The 23,381-nt window shown below is 44.4% G+C and overlaps 1 protein-coding gene across 2 annotated transcripts in view; it reads right to left on the bottom strand.

The window, feature by feature from the left end:
* Positions 1–955: 955 nt before the first annotated feature.
* braf (B-Raf proto-oncogene, serine/threonine kinase) overlaps positions 956–23,381 on the bottom strand; it is a 47,527-nt gene continuing 25,101 nt past the window's right edge. Inside the window, exons 9-20 of one of the 2 annotated variants that reach the window (XM_028570639.1) lie at positions 22,896–22,935; positions 20,938–21,057; positions 19,075–19,211; positions 18,875–18,992; positions 7,907–7,991; positions 7,078–7,254; positions 6,422–6,468; positions 5,099–5,217; positions 4,447–4,578; positions 3,537–3,671; positions 2,849–3,002; positions 956–1,278 (exon numbers count right to left, since the gene is read on the bottom strand). In XM_028570639.1, the coding sequence (XP_028426440.1) occupies positions 1,256–1,278; positions 2,849–3,002; positions 3,537–3,671; positions 4,447–4,578; positions 5,099–5,217; positions 6,422–6,468; positions 7,078–7,254; positions 7,907–7,991; positions 18,875–18,992; positions 19,075–19,211; positions 20,938–21,057; positions 22,896–22,935 (1,287 nt within the window). In that variant the 3' untranslated portion in view covers positions 956–1,255. The remainder of the gene's footprint in view (positions 1,279–2,848; positions 3,003–3,536; positions 3,672–4,446; positions 4,579–5,098; positions 5,218–6,421; positions 6,469–7,077; positions 7,255–7,906; positions 7,992–18,874; positions 18,993–19,074; positions 19,212–20,937; positions 21,058–22,895; positions 22,936–23,381) is intronic. The other variant, XM_028570640.1, reaches the window with a different exon arrangement.

The raw sequence follows: 23,381 nt of genomic DNA, 5'->3' as shown, positions 1-23,381 counted from the left end.
CGGAGGTTGGGTTTTGTGGAGGAAAAAAAAATAAAAGTTACTTGAGAAGCAAAAAGGAAAAGCTTTGTTGTAAAGATGCTGTGTAACCGCTCCCTGTACACATTCGCCAAATAACACGCAGCTCGTGTGTTGGCTTGGACCAGACTTCTTTAAAAAAAAATAAAAAATAAAACCGAATGAGAAAGTCCTCTGGTGTAGCTTTCATCACCACGGAAATGAGCATTTTTTTATCCCAAAGAACAGCTCCTTTTGTTGGCGGAAAAGTGCAGGCCCCGGACCTTTCTACCGGAAATCCGAAAGAACCGCTTCTCTCATGCTTTTATTTGAAACTTTTGACTTTTTTTATTTTTTTTTAAAAGGCAGAGCAAAATCTGTCAGTGGATAAACAGCTATTGCCATTGAATTTGTTGAAGGTAAACTGTATTTTTGCAGAATTTGGTCAGCATCGAGCCCACAAAGACAAACAAAAAAGCAAAGGCCAGTGCTGCGTGAGTGGAAAAAAGCTTTCTTCTAAAATAGCTACCATCTCTTCAAAAAGAAACTAATGACTCCAAAATAATAATAATAAATAAAATAAAACAATCAAAAAAAGCTCAGCGTTCCTAGCAAGTGCTAGTCAGCTTCCTTCGGGGGTTATCCCTGCCGAGTGAGCTCCAGGGCGTCTCGGGATCGGCTAACTCCTGGCCTTCTATCTCAGCCGGCGGACGGAAGGCCTCTCCGCCCGCAGGCTCGTTCCTGCCGCCACACGGAGAGCAGCTCAGCGGCCTCCAGCCTCACCCACGCAGGAAATGATGGCACAAGGGCACCCTAAGCCTCGGCTTCTCCTGACGTTCCACCTCCGTCTTTCCATCCTTTTGCCTTCATCTTTCCCTCCAGCAGGCAAGTCGATCTGTGGAGTTTTGTGCTCTCCTTCTCAAAACCGTTTCGGTATGGACATCGTTCTGTCATGGTTTTTTTTTTTTTTTTTTTTTCCTCCTCCTTTTTGTGTGATTCAAGAGTTTTTTGTTTTTTTTCCTTCATTTTTTCCTAATTGAGTTATGTCCGCCGCTGTGGCCTCTTGTGCTGGACAGCGTTTGTTTGAAGGACTCCAGTGAGGCTGCCTTCTTCAGGTGGACAGAGGAAGGAAAAAAAAGCACATTCTTTGAGACTATTTTTTTCAGTTTTTTTTTTTTTTCTTCAGTAATGAATGAATCCACTGCATGGACACGAGACTTTGGAGAAGTGACGAGGGATGGACTGGTGGGATCTGCAGCACTTACTTAAATGCAGAAAACTCCCCTGAAAAGTAATGAAGAGACAGAGGAGGTTAGTGTGTGAGCTCTGCTGTGCATCTTTCACAACCCAGCAACCCAGATGGACCTGCTACTGTTAAAGCTACGGTCAGTGACAGACTTGCTGCACACGTTTCACATTAAAAGCCTCCGAAGGGAAGAAGCCCTTCCTCTTCTGGTGAGCTTTGAATGGGACATGTCTGCAGGAAGGGTTGAGTTTCTTTTAAAGTAGCTCAACAACAACAACTGAAAGAAGGGCAAAGTAGAAGCCACTGGAATGAATGAATGAATGAAAAACACATTTGTGTGGCTAAAAGGAAACCAACATATACATGTACAGGGAAGCAATACAGGAGAAATACATTTTGAATAATAATGATGATGCAATAAGGCAAAGCTAGTATTTGTTGCTGGACTGCTGGATGTGATGATTACGGTACAGGGCTTCCTTTACATGTGCGCTACATCTACAATCTATTTAAATTAAGTCTTCTCTCATTCAACCAGCGTTGTACTTAGGGTTGGGTACCGTCTGGATCTTTACGATTCCGAACCGGTACTTTTAAAAATTCCGATTCCTAAACAGATTCTTGAAAAACTGAAAAATGACAAAGAAATGCTCTTTTATGGAGTTTTTTTTTTTTAAATTAAAATGTATTTAAATTTAACAATATATTAAACATTTTAAAGTACTTAAATATATAATAAGTAAACCTAAGTCGCCTAACACATAACTACAATAATTTACCAAATAACAGTTACACTAAACAAGTAACAACTAAATAAATGTTGTTGAGTGCCAACGAGCTTCAAACTTCTCCAGAACCAAAATGAGGAACCGAAATTTGCATTCTAATCCAGTCCAAATACTACCGTTTGCGTAGGAACCAGTTCCATTGTGGAACCGGGTTTCGTTACCCAACCCTAGTTGTACTAGAGCTGGGCAATAAATCGATATTATATCAATATCGTAATATGAGACTAGATATCGTCTTAGATTTTGGATATCGTAATATGACACAAGTGGTGTCTTTTCCTGGTTTTAAAGGCTGCATTACAGTAAAGTGATGTCTTTTCCTGAACTTACCAGACTGTTCTATTATTTGCCTTTACCTACTTAGTCATTATATCCACATTACTGATGATTATTTATCTAAAATCTCATTGTGTAAATATTTTGTGAAAGCAACACTACAATAGTCAACACTCCAATATCGTTGCGGTATCGATATCGAGGTATTTGGTCAAAAATATCACAATATTTGATTTTCTCCATATCGCCCAGCCCTACGTTGTACTAATCAAGTGTATAACAAATAATCTATTAACCATTATATCAGTCTAATCCGTGTTTTCAACAGTGTGTGAAGTTACGCAGAAAGTAGGGGTGTGTGTGTGTGTGTGTGTTTGTGTGTGTATCTTTACTTGCATCTTTGGACTTTGAGTTTAACACCTTTAGTGTAAAAACATTTGTGAACAGAGGACACGCCTTCCTTCTTCAGTCGAGTAGTTTACAACACTCAGGGCGTGTGTGTGTGTGTGTGTGTGTGTGTGTGTGTGTGTGTGTGTGTGCTCACCATAGCCGCCGGCCTGGATGGGGGTTTTGGGCGAGGCGCAGGCGTACAAGCTGAAGTCCTCCGTCTGAAAGCCGGCTCGGTTTAGTGAAGGCTCCGAGGCGCTGCGGTGGATTTTGGGTAAGGAGCGAGCCAGCAGTTCGATGGACGCCAAGATCTGACAGAACACACACAGACACACACAGACACACACACCAGTCAGAGTCAGAGTGAGCACCATTCACAACTAAACAAAGCCATTAACAGCGCTGTGTGCTTCCATTCAGCTGGTGCTGCTTCATCTCGTGAACCTCTGAGGCCATCTGCTGGCAAAGCCAATCAATTCCTCATTGGTTCTAAAATCGACAAAGTCTACATAAAAACAGACATAAGATCAACGGAGCATCTTAGGACATAAAGGAAGGACACGATATGACTGTACAGACAATACCACATCTTAAACAGTGACTGTAATAATTAAAGTGCTAAGTGAAAAACGTGCTGGTGTATTTATTGCACTTTGCTCTGTTGTGCTACGATTTCCCATAGAAGATCTACTATAATGTAAAACCATAAATAAAAGGGGATTGACATAAGAGTGAAGGGGTCGCCTGACTATCGCGAGCCGATTTTACAATAAAGATCTGGTTGTGTCTGCAGCTGTGATGCCATCCCAGAGACGACCAGCAGCGGTCGCGTTTCTTTGGCTCACCTGAGGGAAGAGAGGCCGCTCCTCTCTCTTCTTCTTCAGGCAGTCGGCCATCAGTCTCTTCATGGCCTTTGGACAGTTGCTGCGCACCTTGCTGAGGTCAGGAGACAGGTAACCTCGGCCTACCATAAATATGATCTATGGCGAGAGAAGATATGAGTCATATTGTAATAATAATAATAATAATAATAATAATAATAATAATAATAATAATAGGCATTGATAAACATTTTTTAGACCCATAGCTTCTCATAAGGCTCAAATGTTAATGTTAGCAAACACGACTGGACTACTTTGTTCATTGTGCTGATTTTATTAAAAAAAAAAAAAAAAAAAAATAAGATTTATCTAAATCTAATTAAGCATGTTAAAATGATGCATGGATAAACTCCAATTAAGGATCATACAATTTGCGAAATAATATATTATGAAGAAGTCCCAATTCCATTTTGAAATGAAAAGACGCTCGGCGCCCCCGAGCTACCGGCTCAGCACCAGCCAAAGTCGGCCGGACGATGCATTTTGCGTACTGCAGTGACACAAAGCCGGTTGAAAATTGTTTCCCTTTAACACACAGACATGAGACGAGATCCATCTGAACACCGCACACAAGTGAACAAGCTCCTTTCCCAAAAAGTAAATCTATTCCCGTACTGATTGGAACTTGAGTTGGTCTGTTATGATAAAGCAGATGGATCCACATTTGCAAATGGTTGCTATATTTCCTGCTCACTTGGTTCAGACATCACACTGCATAGTTAACCGTGTGTGTGTGTGTGTGTGTGTGTGTGTGTGTGTGGGGGGGGTGTCGGTGTTGGTACGTGTGTAACCAGCGAGTTGCGGAGCTGTATTCTGACTTCTGACCACTATGAAGTAATGAAACATGCTGTACAGATATTAAAATTTATCGTACCTGGTCTCGGTTGTTGATGTTGGAGTAGGGCAGTGCTCCTGACATCAGCTCGTACAGCACGATGCCGAACGCGTAGACGTCGGACTGGAAGCTGTAGGGGTTCTTGTCCTGCAGCCGGATCACCTCCGGAGCCTGAGAGAGCACAGCGGACACTCACTGGGCTGCAGACTGCCAGCTAGCACCAAATACTTTTTATAATAAAGAACCAGTGTGTAGTCTACGTGATACGCAGGTATACGCAGTATACCCAGTATACCCACTAAGAAAGCTCCAGGATTTCCATATACCCACTTAACAATGCCCAATGTCACACTACAACATACTTTCCATTATATTTTTGATACATTTTGAATAGTCATCTGTGTTTTTCTTCTTCGCATAGGCTAAATTAAGGTATTTCCCCTGTAAATTGGTGAATAACATTATGTGAATAAAGGAAATGAAGTCTTTGATGCTCAAAATAACCCTGGGTTAGGACAGCCAGACCCCCCACTACGATATGCCCCCCTCCCCCAAAGGCAGATTCTGGCCCATATATATTTAGGCCAATATATTTATATACAGTACAGTATACCTACTACAATAAATTAGACTGCACCACTGTAAAGGACCAACTCAAGAAATGTTAACACTTAATGCGGGTGACACTGACCATCCACAGGATAGAGCCAGACAGCTGTTCAAACTGGTGCGAGCCGCTCCAGCGGGACTTGACTGTAGCCAGACCAAAGTCCCCGATCTTCACCGTCAGATCCTCGTGGAGGAAAATATCTGGGAGGAAAGGAGGTCAAGGAAGCGCTCTCTTCTTCTGATGACTAACCGTTTAAACGTTAACTGACCGTAAGAATTATTTTTTAATTCTTTTAGGCTTTTCCCTTTATTCGAAAGGGAAAGTGGATAGACAGGAAAGGGGTGAGAGAGATGGGGGATGACACGCAGCAAATGGCGCACACTCTACTGGGCAAGCTAGAGGCCGCCCTGACCATAAGAAGCTTTAATACTATCGGTTAAACGTTTAAAAGCAAAATAAGAACAAAAATAAAGTTGGGTTTTTCTGCATTGTAAAAGCAAAATATGCTATACAATCTATTAATCTATTTCTTTGTTGCGTTTTAAGCTGCACGTTTTTTTCTGCTGGCGGCTCCGTGCTGGATGGCGCTCCCAGCGGACAGCTACGCGCCACTGTCTCGATGAGGACTGGCAGGTTGAATGTCGGCCGCGGTAGCGTTTCCTTCCAGGAGAGTGACTGCATGGCTCAATGGTGTTTTTTGCCCAACTGCTCCTTCCAGGCAGCGCTGCGACCACTGCCTTCAAGGCACCTAACCCTAACCAGTGCCTTCCAGGCAGCGCTGCCTGGAAGGCACCGTTGGGGGCAAAAAACACTGATAAACGACTGCATGTGTCCATCGTTGTGGCTGTGTGACCGGTACAAGTCTGCAGCTGTCCACCGAATGCAGGAAGTAGGGGTGCACGATATATTGACTGAATATGGTTATCGCGATATCACGTTGCGCCATATTATATCTAGGGGTGCAACATATAATCGACTGAATATGGTTATCGCGATATCACGTTGTGCAATATTATATAGAAAGCGTTGCGTTAAGTATGCAATATTTTTTTAAGATTAGTTTTTATGGTTTCTAATATGTCATGTTCTGTTTTGATGCGTTTTTCCACAACTTTTGTCATTTGACATACGTTTAAAAATATCGAAATTAATATCGATCATATCAATATCACAATATCACATTTTGTCAATATCATGCAACCCTAGTGGGAAGTATGTCCGAGTGTCCTGGACGGGTGAACTGGGACTGCTTTCTGGTTAACAGTTAATAATCGGTTCACGATGGTCGGCTATAAAAACAAATCTAAAATGATCTTCCCTACCACAGATTTCTATTTCATGTGGAGAACAGAAAGAACGCAGCATGAAAATGAACTGACTGAGATGAATATCTCAAAAGGATACTGTTGCTCTTCAGATCTCTGTGGATGATGGATTTGGCGTGCAGGTAACTAAGGAGGGAAAGAGCAAAGAGTTTAGACCAAGCACACATGTGGTGACATCAGACTAGAGCCCGACCGATAAAGGATTTTTAAGGCCAATATCGATACAAATATTTGGCGATTTTTAAAATCTGAAATTCTGATATATCAGAAACGCGCTACAAAACAAACAGATTTCCCTAACATTATTTATTTGTAGTTATTTATGAGTCCTCACTAAAATAATGATAATGCAGTTTGAAAATAAACTTGTTTGTTTTAGTGTCACAACAGAACAGAGGAACATCAAAATAGATTAAAGTTCTGATATATAAAATGTAGAAAAATACAAACTTAAGATACGAAAAGTCCTTTGAACAAAAACACCGTAAAAAAAAAAATCCCAAAAAAATCAGAGCGTCCTGCCAACAGGGAGGTGTTAGAGTGCCCTCTGGTGGACAAACTATGCAACACCAACACTCAGAACATGGTTGAAGGGGGTTTCGTCCGTTTTTATTTTCTAAATATTTATTTATCGGACTTTATAAATGCTGACCCCGATAGTTTGTAAAATGCCTGCCATGTTGACTGTCTGGATCTGTGTATGTGGGTGGGGAGGGGGGTGAAGGTGTGACTCACTCCATGCCCTGAGCGGTCTGCCGGGCAATGTCAATCAGCTTGATCATCTCAAACTTGGTCTCGATGATGTGCAGGTGGTGGTACAGACTGGAGCCTTCGCACCACTGGGTGACGATGGCCAGCTGAGGCTTGGTGGTGTAGCCCATGAACAGCAGGATGTTCACATGACGCGTTTTCCTGGAAAACGCACACACACACACACACACACACACACACACACACACACAAAAATTAAATCATTCTGGAGGGAGGTGATCAATAACACTTCCATTCCACTTGACACTAAGATGATTTTGATGCACCTGTATCCAACAAATCGGAATCTCAAACGCCAAGAATAGAAATCTATTGATTTTGCTATACTCCAGGCAAAAAGGACTATATATATATATATATATATATATATATATATATATATATATATATATATATATATATATATATATATATATATATGGTGCTTGGATCAATATGGCGCACTGTATGTCCATGGAGAGACTAACATGTATACTGAGAGGCAATTTGGGGGTGTATGAAAAAATCTGGAGGCAATTTGTCCGGTGTGTAAAAGAAGAAGACATAGGGGAGCTCCTCCTGTGATACAGAAATTTGATTTATATCTTTTCTTTCACAAGAAACCCCAGATAAAGTTCTACAATTATACACAGCCTTCTATAACCACACAGCCCCCCACACCCTATGGTGCAGTGATGCTCAACACATAAAAATTGTATTTGCAATGAAAATGAATAAAATCATTGTTAATTATTCATTTATTTCTATTTATAAATGACACGGATGCCCCTGATAGGAGGGTGGCAGAAGTTACCTGAGGACTCCCACTTCGTTCTTGAAGGCCTGGAGCTGTTGCGGTGTGGGAGCTGTTACGTTCAACATCTTCACTGCGACGTCACCTGGGCGGAGACAGAAGACATGTCAGGCAAAGACATATGCCAGCGTTTACTTTGAGAACATGTTGCACAAATGCAGCTGCAGGGCTCCAGACTGCGACCAAATGGTTGCATTTTGCGACCAAAATTTTAGAGTCTGCAACTAAATTTTACATTCAGTCGCACAAGTGCGACCAGTAAATTTGCCCCCTTTTTTACACTTAAACGTGGAAATTTCGGTACCTGAGAGTGTGTAAGCACAAAGCTTATCGGTCCTCTCTGCATAGTGTAGTGTTTACGAACTGACCGAAGAGCCGGTTAATTAACCCGACTCGTGTCACTGAGCCGGGAGAATCGAGTGCCATACGTCAATGAACCGACTCACTCCTGTTTTTTTCTTTTACTTCATTCGTGCCGTTGGCATTATATATATGTCAATGGTTAGCCGTTGTGTAGCTGGTATTCTTCTGCTACTGTGTGTGTTGTAATCTGGCTTATTAGCACCTCCGCTGGACTGGAGTGGTGGTGGTAGAATCAATCAGGAAATGAGCTACTAATGCCTAGACCCAAACGAGACCGAATGTAACCGTGCAACCTGCCGGCCCTCTCGACTCTAATGTAACCGTGCAACCTGCCGGCCCTCTCGACTCTAATGTAACCGTGCAACCTGCCGGCCCTCTCAACTCTAATGTAACCGTGCAACCTGCCGGCCGCTCGACTCTAATGTAATCAAGCGGTGTCTTGGTTCTCGGCAAGTCTTAGAGGATTGTGTTCACGGCAATTCACACATTATCGATGGGGAAGTACAGTACATCACATACAAATACACAAATGTTATTTTGGTAGTTATGTTAAGTTAAATGTTAGAGAAGTAAATGTTGCTACGTGGTAGCTAGGCTAGGCTGTCACAAGGAGACCGTGCACCAGGGTACTGAACGAGACCGTAAGGACCGTAACCGAGGCTACTGCATGAGTCTATATTCAAACGGGGGTCTAGGTTCTCGGCAAGTTTGAGTTATCAACTGATAGCAGAAGCCTTTATGTCTCGTGCATTTTAGAATTGTGTTCATGGAAATTCATATGCTATACTACCAAGGGGAAAGTATTAGGCCTATATCACATACAAATACACGTAATGTTATCTTGATAGATATGTAAAGTTAAACGCGTTTAATTTTAAGTTGAATTCATTGTAATTGTAGACTGGAGACTAGAGCTGGTACATTTTTTTAATATTTGTACTGTCATGACAGCAATGGTGCTGTCGGTTTACTTTCTATGTTGCATCTTCAAAAGTGCTAAATAAAATGTGAAACTAAATTTGAAACATCACCTTGTAATTTCTGCATCTATTATCAAACTGTTTATTAGTAATACAGTGGATATTAGTATAAATGTGAATATTTGGTTAGCATGTTTTACGGTGTGTGCCCCTAAATTTTGTAGTTGCGCCCCTAAAATTTTCAGTTGGGGGCAGTCTCGAGCCCTGAGCTGCATTGTATTACCCGGTTTGTAGACTTTTTACACATATTTAGACCTTAAATGTGTCACCACTGGAAAAGCTGCACGCACTGCATACTGTTTAGTGCCACAGGCCCGGCCGGGCGAGTAGCTCAAGAATCTACTGGCCTTGATTCAAATCTCACACACTTATACATATAAACAAACAATACCTTTAAGTAAGGCTTGTTTTTTTCCTAACCTAAAAAAATTCCATCAAACTGGAAATAGTGCCTTTATTGGGGACTATTTTCAGCAGCGGATGAATCCACATTTGGTGCTGTAGTGAGTATTTGGGGCAGCGGGACGGTGTGTGTGGGGTTGAGTGAAAATAAAGTAGTATGTGTGTTCATGGTATTGAGGGAACATGTCAGCCAGTGCAACAGTGTGGCTCACGGATGAGTTTTAATACAAGTTAAATTCACCGGCTTATCTGTATGAACAGTGGCTTGATGCCCAGAGGATGTAAACTGTTTCCTTACTTGATGCAGGGTGACCCCCAGAAAAGTTGTTTAGCCCCGTGGCAAGTGACTGTTTTTTTGACGATGGCCCAGAGTCACAGCCTGATGTGATAACAGAATCATGGACGGAACCGCAAAATTGAGAACTTAAAGAAGCTATAAGACCGATCCCACAGGGCCCTACATTAAGTCAGTGCTAAAAGATAACTGGAGATTTGAAATTACACAATGTGGAAAATTTTGCTTGGGACAACCCTCATGCTGCTGTCATTACCATTACAAACATACATACAACATACATACATACATAGATGTAACTAAACAGACAACACAGCAAGGTTCCTAAAACACTAATTCATTATTAAAAAATAAATAATGTAATACTAGTAAAACCATAGAGATTCTCCCAGTCCATCTTGACCTAGGCATTTATTTATCTGCCATTTAAAAGCTTTATTGATGGAGGGACAAAAACAATTTGAAATCTATTTAATCTACATCGAGGGACTCTAAACCTCCTCCTACGTCTACGTTTCCAACCGAGCCGCCAGCCGAACTTAGCCCCGCCCACAACATTTGAGGTCGGGAAGTTCGGTTTGGACTTGATCCGTTAGGAAGCAACTACGCTCGAACCACAGATGTTCGGACCAATCAAATTGTCAGGGCGGGCTATATATACACTGTCGCGCTAATCTGGCGGAGGTGTGGCTGTCTTCTGTGTACCTGTCATTTCTGTCTGCTGCATGCCGCCTCCCCTGAGCATGCTCTGCATAACAACCCTCTAGTGGCTGTGCGCGCACTCTGGTGCAGGCTCAACCAGGTGAACTGAATTAGGGTAATTGGGAGCTCTTGCTTAGTCAGTGGCTCAAATAGGCATTAGTTCACTGTGAGGGGAAGACGGACAAAGAGGACGGCAGAGGTACAAACTCTTTTACTGTGAGGAACTGGGACTTTTGATTGTGACAGGCTAGCGGTAAGCTCATTTGGAATCTTGTTTCACAGACTCATTTTTGGATCATTTTGTCTGATTGGTCCGTTTGTTTGTTTAGTTGTTTGGTGTTAAATGAGGGAAATGTGTTAATGGTACATGTGTTAATGTTGGAGATAAAGTTGAGAGTAATTGATGACTGCATGGTTTAAAAGGAAATGTTAAACTGAAACACTAAATGCTTAGATTGATAGTTTCTAGGGTAAAACCAAGCTGTGTTGCCTGTAGAGTGCATTTGATCTTTTATGTGATAAAAATACCTGTTTGTCTAATGCTGTTTCTTTTTCTTTAATTATTTAAAGGTTTTCACCTGTTTCCTGATCCTATTGTATCATTGTATCAACTGATAAAAGGAAAAGAATAAACATTCTTCTGAGTGAAATCCCAAGTCTGGTCCTTATCAAGTGTGGGCACCTCACAGCTACAAAACACTTGACAGTGAAAACCGTGGCATCAGAGAAGACTCCACAAAAAGCCTGCCACAAGAGGGGAAGATTTCCACCTGGGGGCCTGGAGGCAAGCCAACTATCTGCCGTCCACCCGTCCGTCCACCCTTTTGTCCAACAGCCAGGAAAGCAACATGGCCGAGTCCAAGTCACTCGAAGAGTTGAAAATTGAGCGAACCACAGCAAAGAGACTTTTTTCCCCGAGTTACCAACTATATAAGGAGGACCCATATGGAGATGTCTCTGGAGGAGCTAGAAAATAGCTTCAAAAGAGTCACAGTGGAGGGATCCAAAGTGATGGATGTAAATGAGGAGATTGAGGCTGCTTGCATTGCGCAGTACGAAGAGACAGAAGAGGGCGTACCTGAGTTAAGCGACCAGCAGAGAGCCGACCTCAGCAGGGCAGAGTGAGAGTGTGAGCAGAAGTTAAAGGAGGTAAAGCACCTAATCAAAGAGACATTGTGGGCCACATTTGGAGAGAGGGAGCTGACCCTCGCTCTAAACACTGCTGAGGCAGAGTGCAAGACGGTTTCTTCCATCGAGCCTGAAACCCCCCTGGAGGCATATGACTTTATGCTCCACCACTTAAAAGGGGTTGGTACATAAAGCCAAGGAAGCGCACAAAGCCTGGAACCATTGGGCTCCACAAGCCGAGAAGCAAGACTTCAATTGTCGCCTAACAAAGCTAGAAACCCTCCTTCCTAAACTGGTGTCAGGGAAGGCCACCCTGATGATAGCAGCAAAGATTAAAGAGGACACCGACAGGTTACCTGCCACAGCCCAGAGAGCACCCCCTGTCGCTGCCATAAAGCTCAGAGCCACAGCTTTACCGAAGTTTACTGGCAGTCAGCGTGAGTACTACAGATGGAGGAAGGAATGGGAGGCTCTGCAGAAGCAAGGCGAACCAACCGGGTCCAGGGAAGTGAAGAAATTCCAACTGCTGGACAGCCTCGATGAAAGAGTGGCCAAAGATCTACGCCTGTCTACTTACACCTCAGCAGACGAGATCTTTAGAGTTTTGGAGAACCGTTATGGGAACCAAGCCAGTATCGCCATCAAGATTATTGAAGAGCTAAACGCTATCCCACCTGTTCGTGGAAATGACCCCAGGAGAATCGTAGAGCTCATCCAAGTAGTTGGAAAAGCCCTCTATGATCTGAATGAATTGAGCAGTGCAGATGCCATAAAGAACCCACTGGTAATAAAATCGATTGAGAGTAAATTGCCGGGGTCCCTCAAGAAAGACTGGCTTACCCACGCTGCTGACCTGAACAATGCTGTGAGCCACCAGAACCGCTTTGACAAGCTACTTGCATATCTTCAATCCCAAGAGTCCATCTATGAGCAGTTAGAGCAGCTGAGAGATATCGACCCTGCCAAGGAGAAGACCAAGTTTCAAACAAAGTATGCTCGAACAAAGGCAGCCAACGCCAGCAGTGGATCGACAGGCTGCATTATTTGTGGAGACCCGAAGCACAAGAGGAAACTCTACATCTGCAGGAAATTTAGAACTACCACAAAACTTCAGGAGAAGAGGTACGCAGTGCGACAGCTCGGAGCCTGCAAGAGGTGCCTGGAAGTCCACGATGAACCCTGCAGACAGACGACTTACCTGTGTCGGAATCCAGAGTGCAGAGACCAACACCACTATCTTCTCTGTCCCTTGCCTAGACTTCTGTCCCAGAGACCCAAGTTTGGTCCAGTGAGAGCTGATGGGAGAAGATGCACTGAGGTCCAGGAAGAGTTCCTCTCTAAACTTCCACCTGAGCTAGCGCAGCAGGGTCGCGATGCCTTCTGTAACATTGCAACCCGAGCGTGCAACTCCATTGCAGCGAGGAGAGCCCTTATATAAGAGACTGGTTTGCATGAGTACCCTGTGATTCTGATGCTCCTTGACGTCAGCGCCAATGACGGGCGACGGATCGGGACACTTAGTGATCTGGCGTCTGACACAAATTATATAACTCATGAAGCTGCAAGCAAACTGAACCTCCGCAGTGAAGATGTCACATTGGTCGTCCATGGCGTCGGAGGGCTGAAGGTGTCTGTAGCAACCAAGCGCTACATCCTCAAGATTCGTATCAGCACGTTAAGAGGGACCCTCAAGTCTCACCAGCTGATCTGCTACGGACTTGACAAGATTGCAGAAGTGCAAAGACATGTTCCACCTAACAAGTTGCAGAAGATCTTTCCTGATGTTCCCCTCAAAGAGCTCATTAGACCCAGAGAGATCCAGCTTTTGATCAGCCACAAGGAAGGCCAGCTGGTGCCCCAAAAAGTCCGCTCTATTGGCGACTTGGTGCTCTGGGACGGTCCACTCGGCAAGACAGTCGGGGGCATGCATCCAGATCTCTTCGAGGAAGTCATCCTGAAGGCCCATACGTCCAAGACTCACTTTGCGAGATCGATGAGAACTGCAGCAGTGAAGTATCGAGAGTCTGTAATAGACCCAGCTTTCTGCCAGTATCCTGATCACTCTGAAGCCCAGTCGAGCACAGCCACCAGCAGCAGGGACTTTCTGAAGTGGTGGAGGTGGGAACGTATTGGAGCCACCTGCCAGCCGAGATGTGGAGGGTGTCGCTGCGGGAACTGCCAGCCAGGGGGTAAAGAAATGACGCTCGCAGAAGAAAGGGAGATGGAGATCGTGAGAAATGGCTTGACGTATACAACTGGAGATGATCACAGTGCTGAACCACACTGGCATGCAAGGTATCCATGGGCAGAAGATCCAACAACTCTACCAAACAACAAGAGAGCAGTAGATACAAAAACATTCCTCAGAACTGAGAATCAGCTGTCGAAAGAACTTGAGTGGAAGGCAGCCTATACTGCGCAAGTTCATGAGATGGTGAACAACAAAGCTGCAATAGAGCTGTCTGAAGACGTCCTGCAGAGTTGGACCAGGCCAGTGTGGTACATAAGCCATCTCATCGCGCCAAATCCACACTCCGCCTCCACCCCAGTGAGACTAGTGTGGAACAGCAGCCAAAAGTACAGAGGTCTCAGTCTGAACGACATCCTCATCAAAAGGTCCTGACGTCCTGAATCCGATCAGAGCTGTCCTCCTTAGGTTCCGAACTGGAGTCTATGCTGCCCTTGGTAACATCCGCAAGATGTATAACGCCGTCTGGCTGGAAGATCGAGAGGTCCACCTGCACAGATTCTTGTGGCGTGACAGTGAAGATACTGAGATAAAAGAATATGCCATTACAAGAGTCAACATTGGAGATAAACCTGCCGGTTGCATAGCCCAAGTTGCCATGCGAGAGACTGCAAACTTGCCTTTGTTCAGTCAGTTCAAAGAGGAGAGACGCGTGCTGGAAGAGGATGCCTATGTTGACGACATTCTGACTTCGCACAACAACCTTGATCATCTGAAATGCCTCACAACCAACATTGAGCACATCCTGAAAGCTGGAGGATTCTACATGAAGCCCTGGGTCTACTCTTTTCGAGGTGGGAGGAAAGATCCCAAAAGTGAGAGACTCAAAAAAGAGCCAAAGACTATGATCCTGCCTAACCAGCTGATGGAAGATGACAACAAAGCCCTTGGTCTTGGTTATACCATGGATGATGACAAGCTTCATATCATGGTTGCAGTGAACTTTTCAAAGAAGAAGAGGAAGATGCGCCTTGGTCAAGACCTGGTGAGAGAAGAAGTTAGAAATCAAACTCCCGATCCACTCACGAGAAGAGAGCTTCTAAGCCAAGTCTCTGGTCTGTACGACCCACTCGGCCTGGTGACTCCTGTCAAGCAAAAGGGTGCCATTCTGGTTAGAAGAGCTTTTCAAGAAGCCAAAGTAAAGTACTGCTCAGACACGTGGGACGCTGCCTTGTCTGAAGGTCTCCGGGAAGACGCTATAAAGCTTTTAGAAGAATATGCTGACCTGAGCCGACTTCGCTTCTCCAGATCCCTGACTCCGCCAGATCACTGTGCAAAGCCCAGTACCATCACATTCTCTGATGGCAGTGAAAAAGCATACGGAGCGGTGATGTATCTTCGATGGAGCTGTAGCCATGGTGTAGTTGTGAGATTGGTCGAATCCAAAGCCAAGCTGACCCCTCTCGACCACAGAGGAGATCCTGTGAAAGCTGAGATGTGTGGAGCCGTATTTGCAGCCCGGCTCAAGACCTACTTCCAGAGACACTGCCGACTCCAGGTTCGAGAAATGGTACCATCTTGTCGACAGTCAGACCGTCCTGGGCGCAATACAGCGTGAGAGTTATGGTTACCAGACCTTTTTCGCAAACCATGTTGGAGAGATTCAGAGCAGCACCTACGTCCAGGACTGGTGGTGGATTCCAGGGCTAGCAAACATTGCAGACATCATCACCAGAGGGTCCAATCCAGATGCCCTAACTGAGGACTCCGAGTGGCAGTCGGGTCCAAAGTTCCTTCGACTGCCTGACGATGAGTGGCCAAAGAAATCCGCTGAAGACGTCGCAGCCCAGGCTCGAGACAAGGTCACAAAGATCCAGAAAAAGGCATTTGTAGCGGTACTTACTAGAAGTCACCTGAAGACAGCGCAAGATCCAGCATACGATCTGGCCCGGGTGGAGTCTAGAAGACCACCGGCAGGAGGAGCAATTCGGCAGCTAGTCGATATAAGGCGCTTCAGCAATCTGAGAAGGTTGGTCGGGACTGTGGTGTGGATCTGGAGAGGAGCTAAAAAGTTCCTGAGCGCCAAAATCAGAGATCAAGAAAAGTGGGAGGCAGTATCTTCCTTGGGGGTTCTTACAGTCGGCGAGAGACGAGACGTGTTTCGGGACGTGTTTCGGGACCTTTGTCTAGCAGCACAAGAGGGCGTCAATTTCCCAAGCACCACAATAGACCGACTAGTCGTCTACAGGGACCAGACAAGTGGACTTCTGGTCTGTGGTGGCACAGTCCAGACCTTCGGAGAAGACCGCGGAGCTGTTCCTCTTTTACCATTCCAAACTTGGTTATCCACCCTGCTAGCCAGAGAAGCACACAGCGAGGGACATGACGGGGTGGCAGGAACTCTGTTGCGGATGAAGAAGAAGGCGTGGGTCATAAGAGGAAGAATTATTGCCCGAAAAGTCGTTGACAAGTGCATCGTCTGCAGGAAGGCAAGAGGAAGAACCTGCAAGCAGATAATGGGAAACTTACCTGAAGAGAGGTCAAGTCCTGCTGCGCCATTCGAGTTTACGTCCGTTGACTTGTTTGGACCTTATCATGTGAAGGATGATGTCAAGAAGAGAGTAACTATGAAAGTATGGGGCGTCGTATTTTGCTGTATGTCCAGCCGAGCGATCCATGTCGAGTTGGCAAACACATTGTCAACAGAGAGCTTTTTGCTTACCTACCAGAGGTTCACCGCTGTCCGAGGCCATCCCTGCAAAATCTGGTCTGATCCTGGTACAAACTTTGTTGGAGCAAAGACTGTCCTAAGAGAAATGTACACTTACCTGAATCAACAGAACAAGGAATCACTTGAAGAGTATGCTGCCAGAAATGAGACCACCTGGACGTGGAAAATTCTCCCGGCAGATTCACCTCACCGAAATGGGGTTGCCGAAGCTGCTGTCAGAGTCACGAAGAGAGCTCTCCAAAGTCTTGGGAATGTAGAAGGCCTTACCTTCAGTGAGTTCCTGACTGTGCTCCAGCTAGCTGCTAATCTTGCTAACGAGAGACCGATCGACGCCAGAGTGCAGAGCCGAGAAGAGCGCATCCAGTATATCACGCCAAACAACCTGTTGCTTGGGCGAGCCACACAAGGTGGAGACTTCAAAGCTGTCGACTACACCATGTATCCGTTCAAAAGACTCAGAGAAGTTCAAAGTATAGTCAACAACTTTTGGAAGTCCTGGAGCCAGCTTGCTGGCCCGAACCTGTTCATTCGCAGTAAGTGGCATACTGCTGAAAGGAACGTTGCCATTGGAGACATAGTGTGGCTCTGCGACCAAAACGCTCTGAGAGGGCAGTTCAGACTTGCGAGAGTCGTCGACGTGAATCCTGATTCCAGAAGTGTTGTCCGAGATGTTTATGTGAGGGTCTCTCTGAGCTCCAGCGTTTCGGTGAGAGATCCAAGATTGGGTGCCAAAGATCCCGAATTGAGTACCATTCTGCATCGGGATGACCGGCGCCTTGTGGTCCTTGTACCGGTGGAAAATCAGGGCGAAGACCAGCCCATTTGAGAGTGCGATCTTTCCGGGCATTGCCGCGGAAAAGATCGAGTGGGAGGTGTCGCGCTAATCTGGCGGAGGTGTGGCTGTCTTCTGTGTACCTGTCATTTCTGTCTGCTGCATGCCGCCTCCCCTGAGCATGCTCTGCATAACAACCCTCTAGTGGCTGTGCGCGCACTCTGGTGCAGGCTCAACCAGGTGAACTGAATTAGGGTAATTGGGAGCTCTTGCTTAGTCAGTGGCTCAAATAGGCATTAGTTCACTGTGAGGGGAAGACTGACAAAGAGGACGGCAGAGGTACAAACTCTTTTACTGTGAGGAACTGGGACTTTTGATTGTGACAGGCTAGCGGTAAGCTCATTTGGAATCTTGTTTCACAGACTCTCATTTTTGGATCATTTTGTCTGATTGGTCCGTTTGTTTGTTTAGTTGTTTGGTGTTAAATGAGGGAAATGTGTTAATGGTACATGTGTTAATGTTGGAGATAAAGTTGAGAGTAATTGATGACTGCATGGTTTAAAGGAAATGTTAAACTGAAACACTAAATGCTTAGATTGATAGTTTCTAGGGTAAAACCAAGCTGTGTTGCCTGTAGAGTGCATTTGATCTTTTATGTGATAAAAATACCTGTTTGTCTAATGCTGTTGTTTCTTTTTCTTTAATTATTTAAAGGTTTTCACCTGTTTCCTGATCATATTGTATCATTGTATCAACTGATAAAAGGAAAAGAATAAACATTCTTCTGAGTGAAATCCCAAGTCTGGTCCTTATCAAGTGTGGGCACCTCACAGCTACAAAACACTTGACATCCAATGATGGACAGATGATCAACCGTAACGTAATCAACCACGTCACCAAAGAGCGCTTGGGTTGAATTCGTTTATAACAAAGATGGCTGCCATCGTGTCTGTTATAGAAGATATCGACGGCGCATTCATTTTAAAAGAGGAACGGAGAACCGTGATCAAGTATGTATACACATCGCCACACTCGTCCGCACGACACGGAAACTGCCGCCTCTGCCTTTACTCTGTCGAAGCCTGCCTTTGACTTGCAGCTTCTGTGACGTCTGTCTCCGTTGCTGATTGGTTGGAGGTCTATCCAGTTGAGTGCAGAGGCATTTTCTTTCCTGGTTCGGTTGAAACAAGCCCCCGTAATCACAGCCCAGTGGAGCAGTATCAGACTCATATTCTGACTAGAATCTGAGTATGACCAAACGTCTTAAAAATACATAAAAAAAAAAATCCCAGTGGCTTATGCCTGGTGGGGGGAAATTTAGGCCCAGTGGGCCACCAGGTCTGCAATACACTGGGGGAAACCCTGTGATGCCAGTGGTCTGAAAACACAGTATAGCGTTGGTCTTACCATGCCACTTCCCCTTGAAGACAGTTCCAAAGGAGCCAGAGCCGATCCTCTGGCCCAGAGTGATCTGGCCCTCGGGGATCTCCCAGTCGTCGCTCGAGTCCCTCCTCCCCAGGGTTTTCTGTTCAACAGGGCACTCAGTCAGCACGGGCACACACACAACGGACTCCAGACAGACACCAATATCTGGGACAGGGTCTCACCATCTTATTGCGGTCCTCAGACGAGGACGACGATTTGCGCTCCCTCTGTTGGCACGGCGACTTCTGCGGAACCTTGACGCTGGTCAGAGAGCCAGGTAAAGAGGCGGGGGGCGTGGCCGACAGCCCTGTGGTGGAGCCTGCAGGGAGATTGGGGGGGGGAGAAATAAAAAGAAGAGAGGTGAGGTGAGGCGGATAGTTCAAAAAGAAAAGGTGAGAGAGAGCAGAAGAGTAAACAAAGAGGAGCTTTTCAATTGTGTGTGTGTGTGTGTGTGTTTGGTCACATGCAGAGGAGAGGTGAGGGGGGGCTTGGTTGGATGGCAGTTAATGGTTTAATAATCTAGACTTCACAAAGTACATCACGGTTATTAACGGTTTCTGCCAGGACCACAGAGGATGTTAGGATGATCGCAAAGGAGACCGATTTTAAACCGTTGTCTCTTCAATGGAATTCTCCAAAGAGGGTTTTAAACTCCCGGGCATGTTAGCATGTTAGCCTGGGTTAGCACAAAGACTGCAGCAGGGGGAAAACTGCCAACCAAGCTTCTAAATTATTATAAATCATTTAGATTTGTTATTTCAACTTACATGCTCCGTTTTGGCTCATGCAACATTTAAAAAAAAAAGGTGCTCTAATGGTATCGTCTGTGTTAAAGACCTATACAAGGCTGGAATATCTGCATCCTTCACAGAGCTCTCCTCCCACTAGGATTTGCCTAAATCACACCTCTTTCACTTTTTCCAGATTAAGGACTTTGTCAAGAAGACATTCCCCCACCGGAAGAAATGAGTTTCAACATTGTACGACTTATTATGCCCGACTTCGGTGAACCCTCGTACTGAACACTGAACACGACTATTAAGGACCAACAATGGGGCCGTGCTCTGGCTATGGTTCACTCATCCTCCACATGTGGCCTAATCCAATGCAAGGTCCTTCATAAAGTCCACTACACAAAACGCAAAATTGTCTAAAATATACTCCACTGTCCGGGACCATTATAAATATAGCACAATTTTTGAATGTCATGATTATTTTTGGGTAACCGGGTATCAAGAATGGCACTGATATGCCATTTTAATAAATGGGTCGCTTCTCCGACTGACTGGTTGCAGTTTATCAGACTTCATTTGTATAGAAACAAGAAACATTTGGGACTAGATTTGGTACATGTTTGGTGCAAACATATGTTTAAAACTATGTAGGCCACAAATACAGGACTGGAGTTACATTTTTAGATAGACATACAGAGAATATATACTGTAGATTGATTTTTGGTCAGAATTATTGCAAGCCCCAGCTGACAGAACACACTGCCCGAATTTCATTGAAGAAATATTTATGGCGAACTTACCCTTTTAAAATACTTGAAGTCATGGTGATAATGTTATCTGTTAAATCAAGCAGCCATCTAAACAAATGCAGTTATGTGTGTGCCTTCCCAGAGTGGTAGGTATTTCATATGAGCACATTCTGAACGTGACTAAAGCCTGGTGTCAGAACAAGTGATGCCACTTGCATTAGTTGAATTTTTACGAGTGTGATGCCATGAAATAGATTAACAATTTCTGATTATTATTGCCTGTTAACTTGATGATGAGGAGCATTTCAGCAATCAAAGCCCCATCCCTAGATCCAGAGCAGTGTGTGATCAGAGCAGTGGTGTGTGGTACAGAGAGCATGTGAGGACATAAAGGGGAGAGGGAGAGGAGAGAGAGAGAGAGAGAGAGAGAGAGAGAGAGAGAGAGAGAGAGAGAGAGAGAGGGGGGACACACACACAGTGGATGTGACACAGTGCGGGGTTGGTGTTTGGTGAGGGGGTGTGGGAAGGTGAAGGACACAGGAACACACAGAGGCCTAACTACCTCGGAAAACAGGCTCGGGCTCAAAATCAAACACTATGTCATTGGGGTAGGAGTATAGGAGGGGGCTTGAGGTCCGTGTTCGGTGCTTCCTCAAGCAGCGGGCGGGGTGGGTCGGGGGGGCTGCAGGGCAAAGAGAAACAGACAGACCATCACTGCTACTCCCCCTGCCCCTCTCACCTCTGACTAACCACCGGAGAGGCCTCCTCCCACACGACATGTGCTCGTCAGCTTTCACACGGCTACATTTACTTTGAGATGGATGGAATACATTTCACGGTCAACGTTTTGGGAAATGTTCTGATTTGCTTTCTTTCTGAGTGAGGTGTTCGGATTGATATCAACTTGTGCGTTAAGCACAGAGCCGGAGACAGGATGTGGTTAGCCTAGCTTAGCATAAAGACGGGAAGCAGGTGGAAATCCATGGATGTACAAAGACAACTGAATAGAGCGGAGCCCCGTTCATTCCAATGAGAGTTGCTCAGTGGAGCACAAAGCCAAAAAAGTTCAACTTCCTTGTATAAAATGACCCAAATGATCGTCAGCGCGCATATATATATATATATATATATATATATATATATATATATATATATATATATATATATATATATATATATATATATATACACATACACACACATATATATATATATATATATATATATATATATACACACACACACCGTATTTTCCGGACTATAAGTCACACTTTTTTTCCTACTTTGGCTGGTCCTGCGACTTATAGTCAGGTGCGACTTATATATCAAAATATATATAATTTGACATGTTTTTAAATGTTAATTTATTCTGAAAACTTCACCGTCTACAGCTGCGAGAGGGCGCTCTAGGCTTGTGACAACTAGAACGCTGCTCCTAAAGACAACTGAGAAAGAAAAGAGATGAACTGCAGGTAGTAAAATATGCAGCCGAAAATGGTAATCGAGCAGCAGAAAGAGAGTTTGAAATGAGGGAGAAACTTGTGAGGGAGACTGGAGAAAAGGTGACTCTTACTGCAATGAAGAAAACAAAGAAAGCTAATCGGCTAATCGTGGGCTGAAAGCAAGACGGCCAGAGCTGGAGGAAGGAGTCGGGAGGGGCTCGTTCACGGTGCAGTTAGGTCTCCACGCCTTTTAATCCATCCATGCTCCACGCCCTGCTAGCTAGTTGTTCTGTGTGCTATTGTATAGTTCAATAACTGTTAATGTGTTACGTTAACATACCGGACACCTACCGTATTCAGCGTATTGTTCTGTGTGCTATTGTGTAGTTGAATAACTCTTGTATTTATATTCTAAATAAATGCGACTTATAGTCCGGTGCGACTTGTGTTTTTTTCCTCTTCATGATGCATTTTTTGACTGATGCGACTTATAGTCCGAAAAATTATATATTATATATATATATATATATATATATATATATATATATATATATATATATATATATATATATATATATATATATAGTCTAGATCCAACTTAGAGTGAGTGGTAGCCTACTTACAAAAAGAAAGCATATTTCCCAAAACGTTGAACTGTCGCTTTAAGTAAATTGCTAGTCTGACACTAAGAAGTGGTCAGAGGCGGTATGTTTCTAGGACTTTTAGGAAACTAAATGAGTTCCATTATCAAAAGCATGTGGCCTAATCAATCATCTTTACATCATCAAGACTACAACCTGATTTACGGACAGACCTTTGGTGATTTGAATTGTACTAAACCTTTGTAATGAAGGTGAAAGATTCATCAGCGAGCTGTGAGTATTAGGAGGAGCTCGGCAGTTCTGTTCTTCCAGAAACCCTGACCCACAGATGGGAATAAACTTGCATCCTCATCTACTGCTCTCAGTGACTAAACTTCATACACACACAGTCTCACACAGACACACACAAGACCCAGAGCACGCAGACGCGGGATGGTGGGAATAAAGCCACATAAAGAGTCTCCTCTGAGCCTTACCTCCATCGGACCTCGGCAAGCCCTGATCCCGAATCAGGTCCTGAAAGGGAGGGAGAAGAGAAATTAATATGCACACTTTTACACTTTTCACACTCACAACTCACTGTACTGCACGGTTCACTGGAAAGTTTACTGCCGCAGCTGGAGGTGCATTCATGTTTTATTCATGTGTTGACGCAGACATTTTCACGACTCCCACTTCACGAACATCCGTCCACATACTGGGAAGCCAAGTCTGAGCTTGAACACAAGCTATGTCACTGCTTTCACTTTTTCTAACCGATCAAGTTCAAACAAATGAGAACCGACACGTCATTTGTTGTAGTTCATTTGAACGCAACCCCTGTATCCTAATTCTTTTAAGATATTTATCAGGGCTTTTTCCTTTATTCGAACAGCTAAAGAGAGACATGAAATTACAGTGTGTTCAGGGGACAGGTAGCTAGCAGATAGTGAGGAGATGTTTTTTACAGTGTGTTCAGGGGA

The sequence above is a fragment of the Perca flavescens genome, chromosome 23 (assembly GCF_004354835.1).
Source record: "Perca flavescens isolate YP-PL-M2 chromosome 23, PFLA_1.0, whole genome shotgun sequence".
NCBI lineage: Eukaryota > Metazoa > Chordata > Actinopteri > Perciformes > Percidae > Perca > Perca flavescens.
The sequence above is the reverse complement of the archived record's forward strand: the minus strand, read 5'-3'. Positions and strand labels throughout refer to the sequence as shown.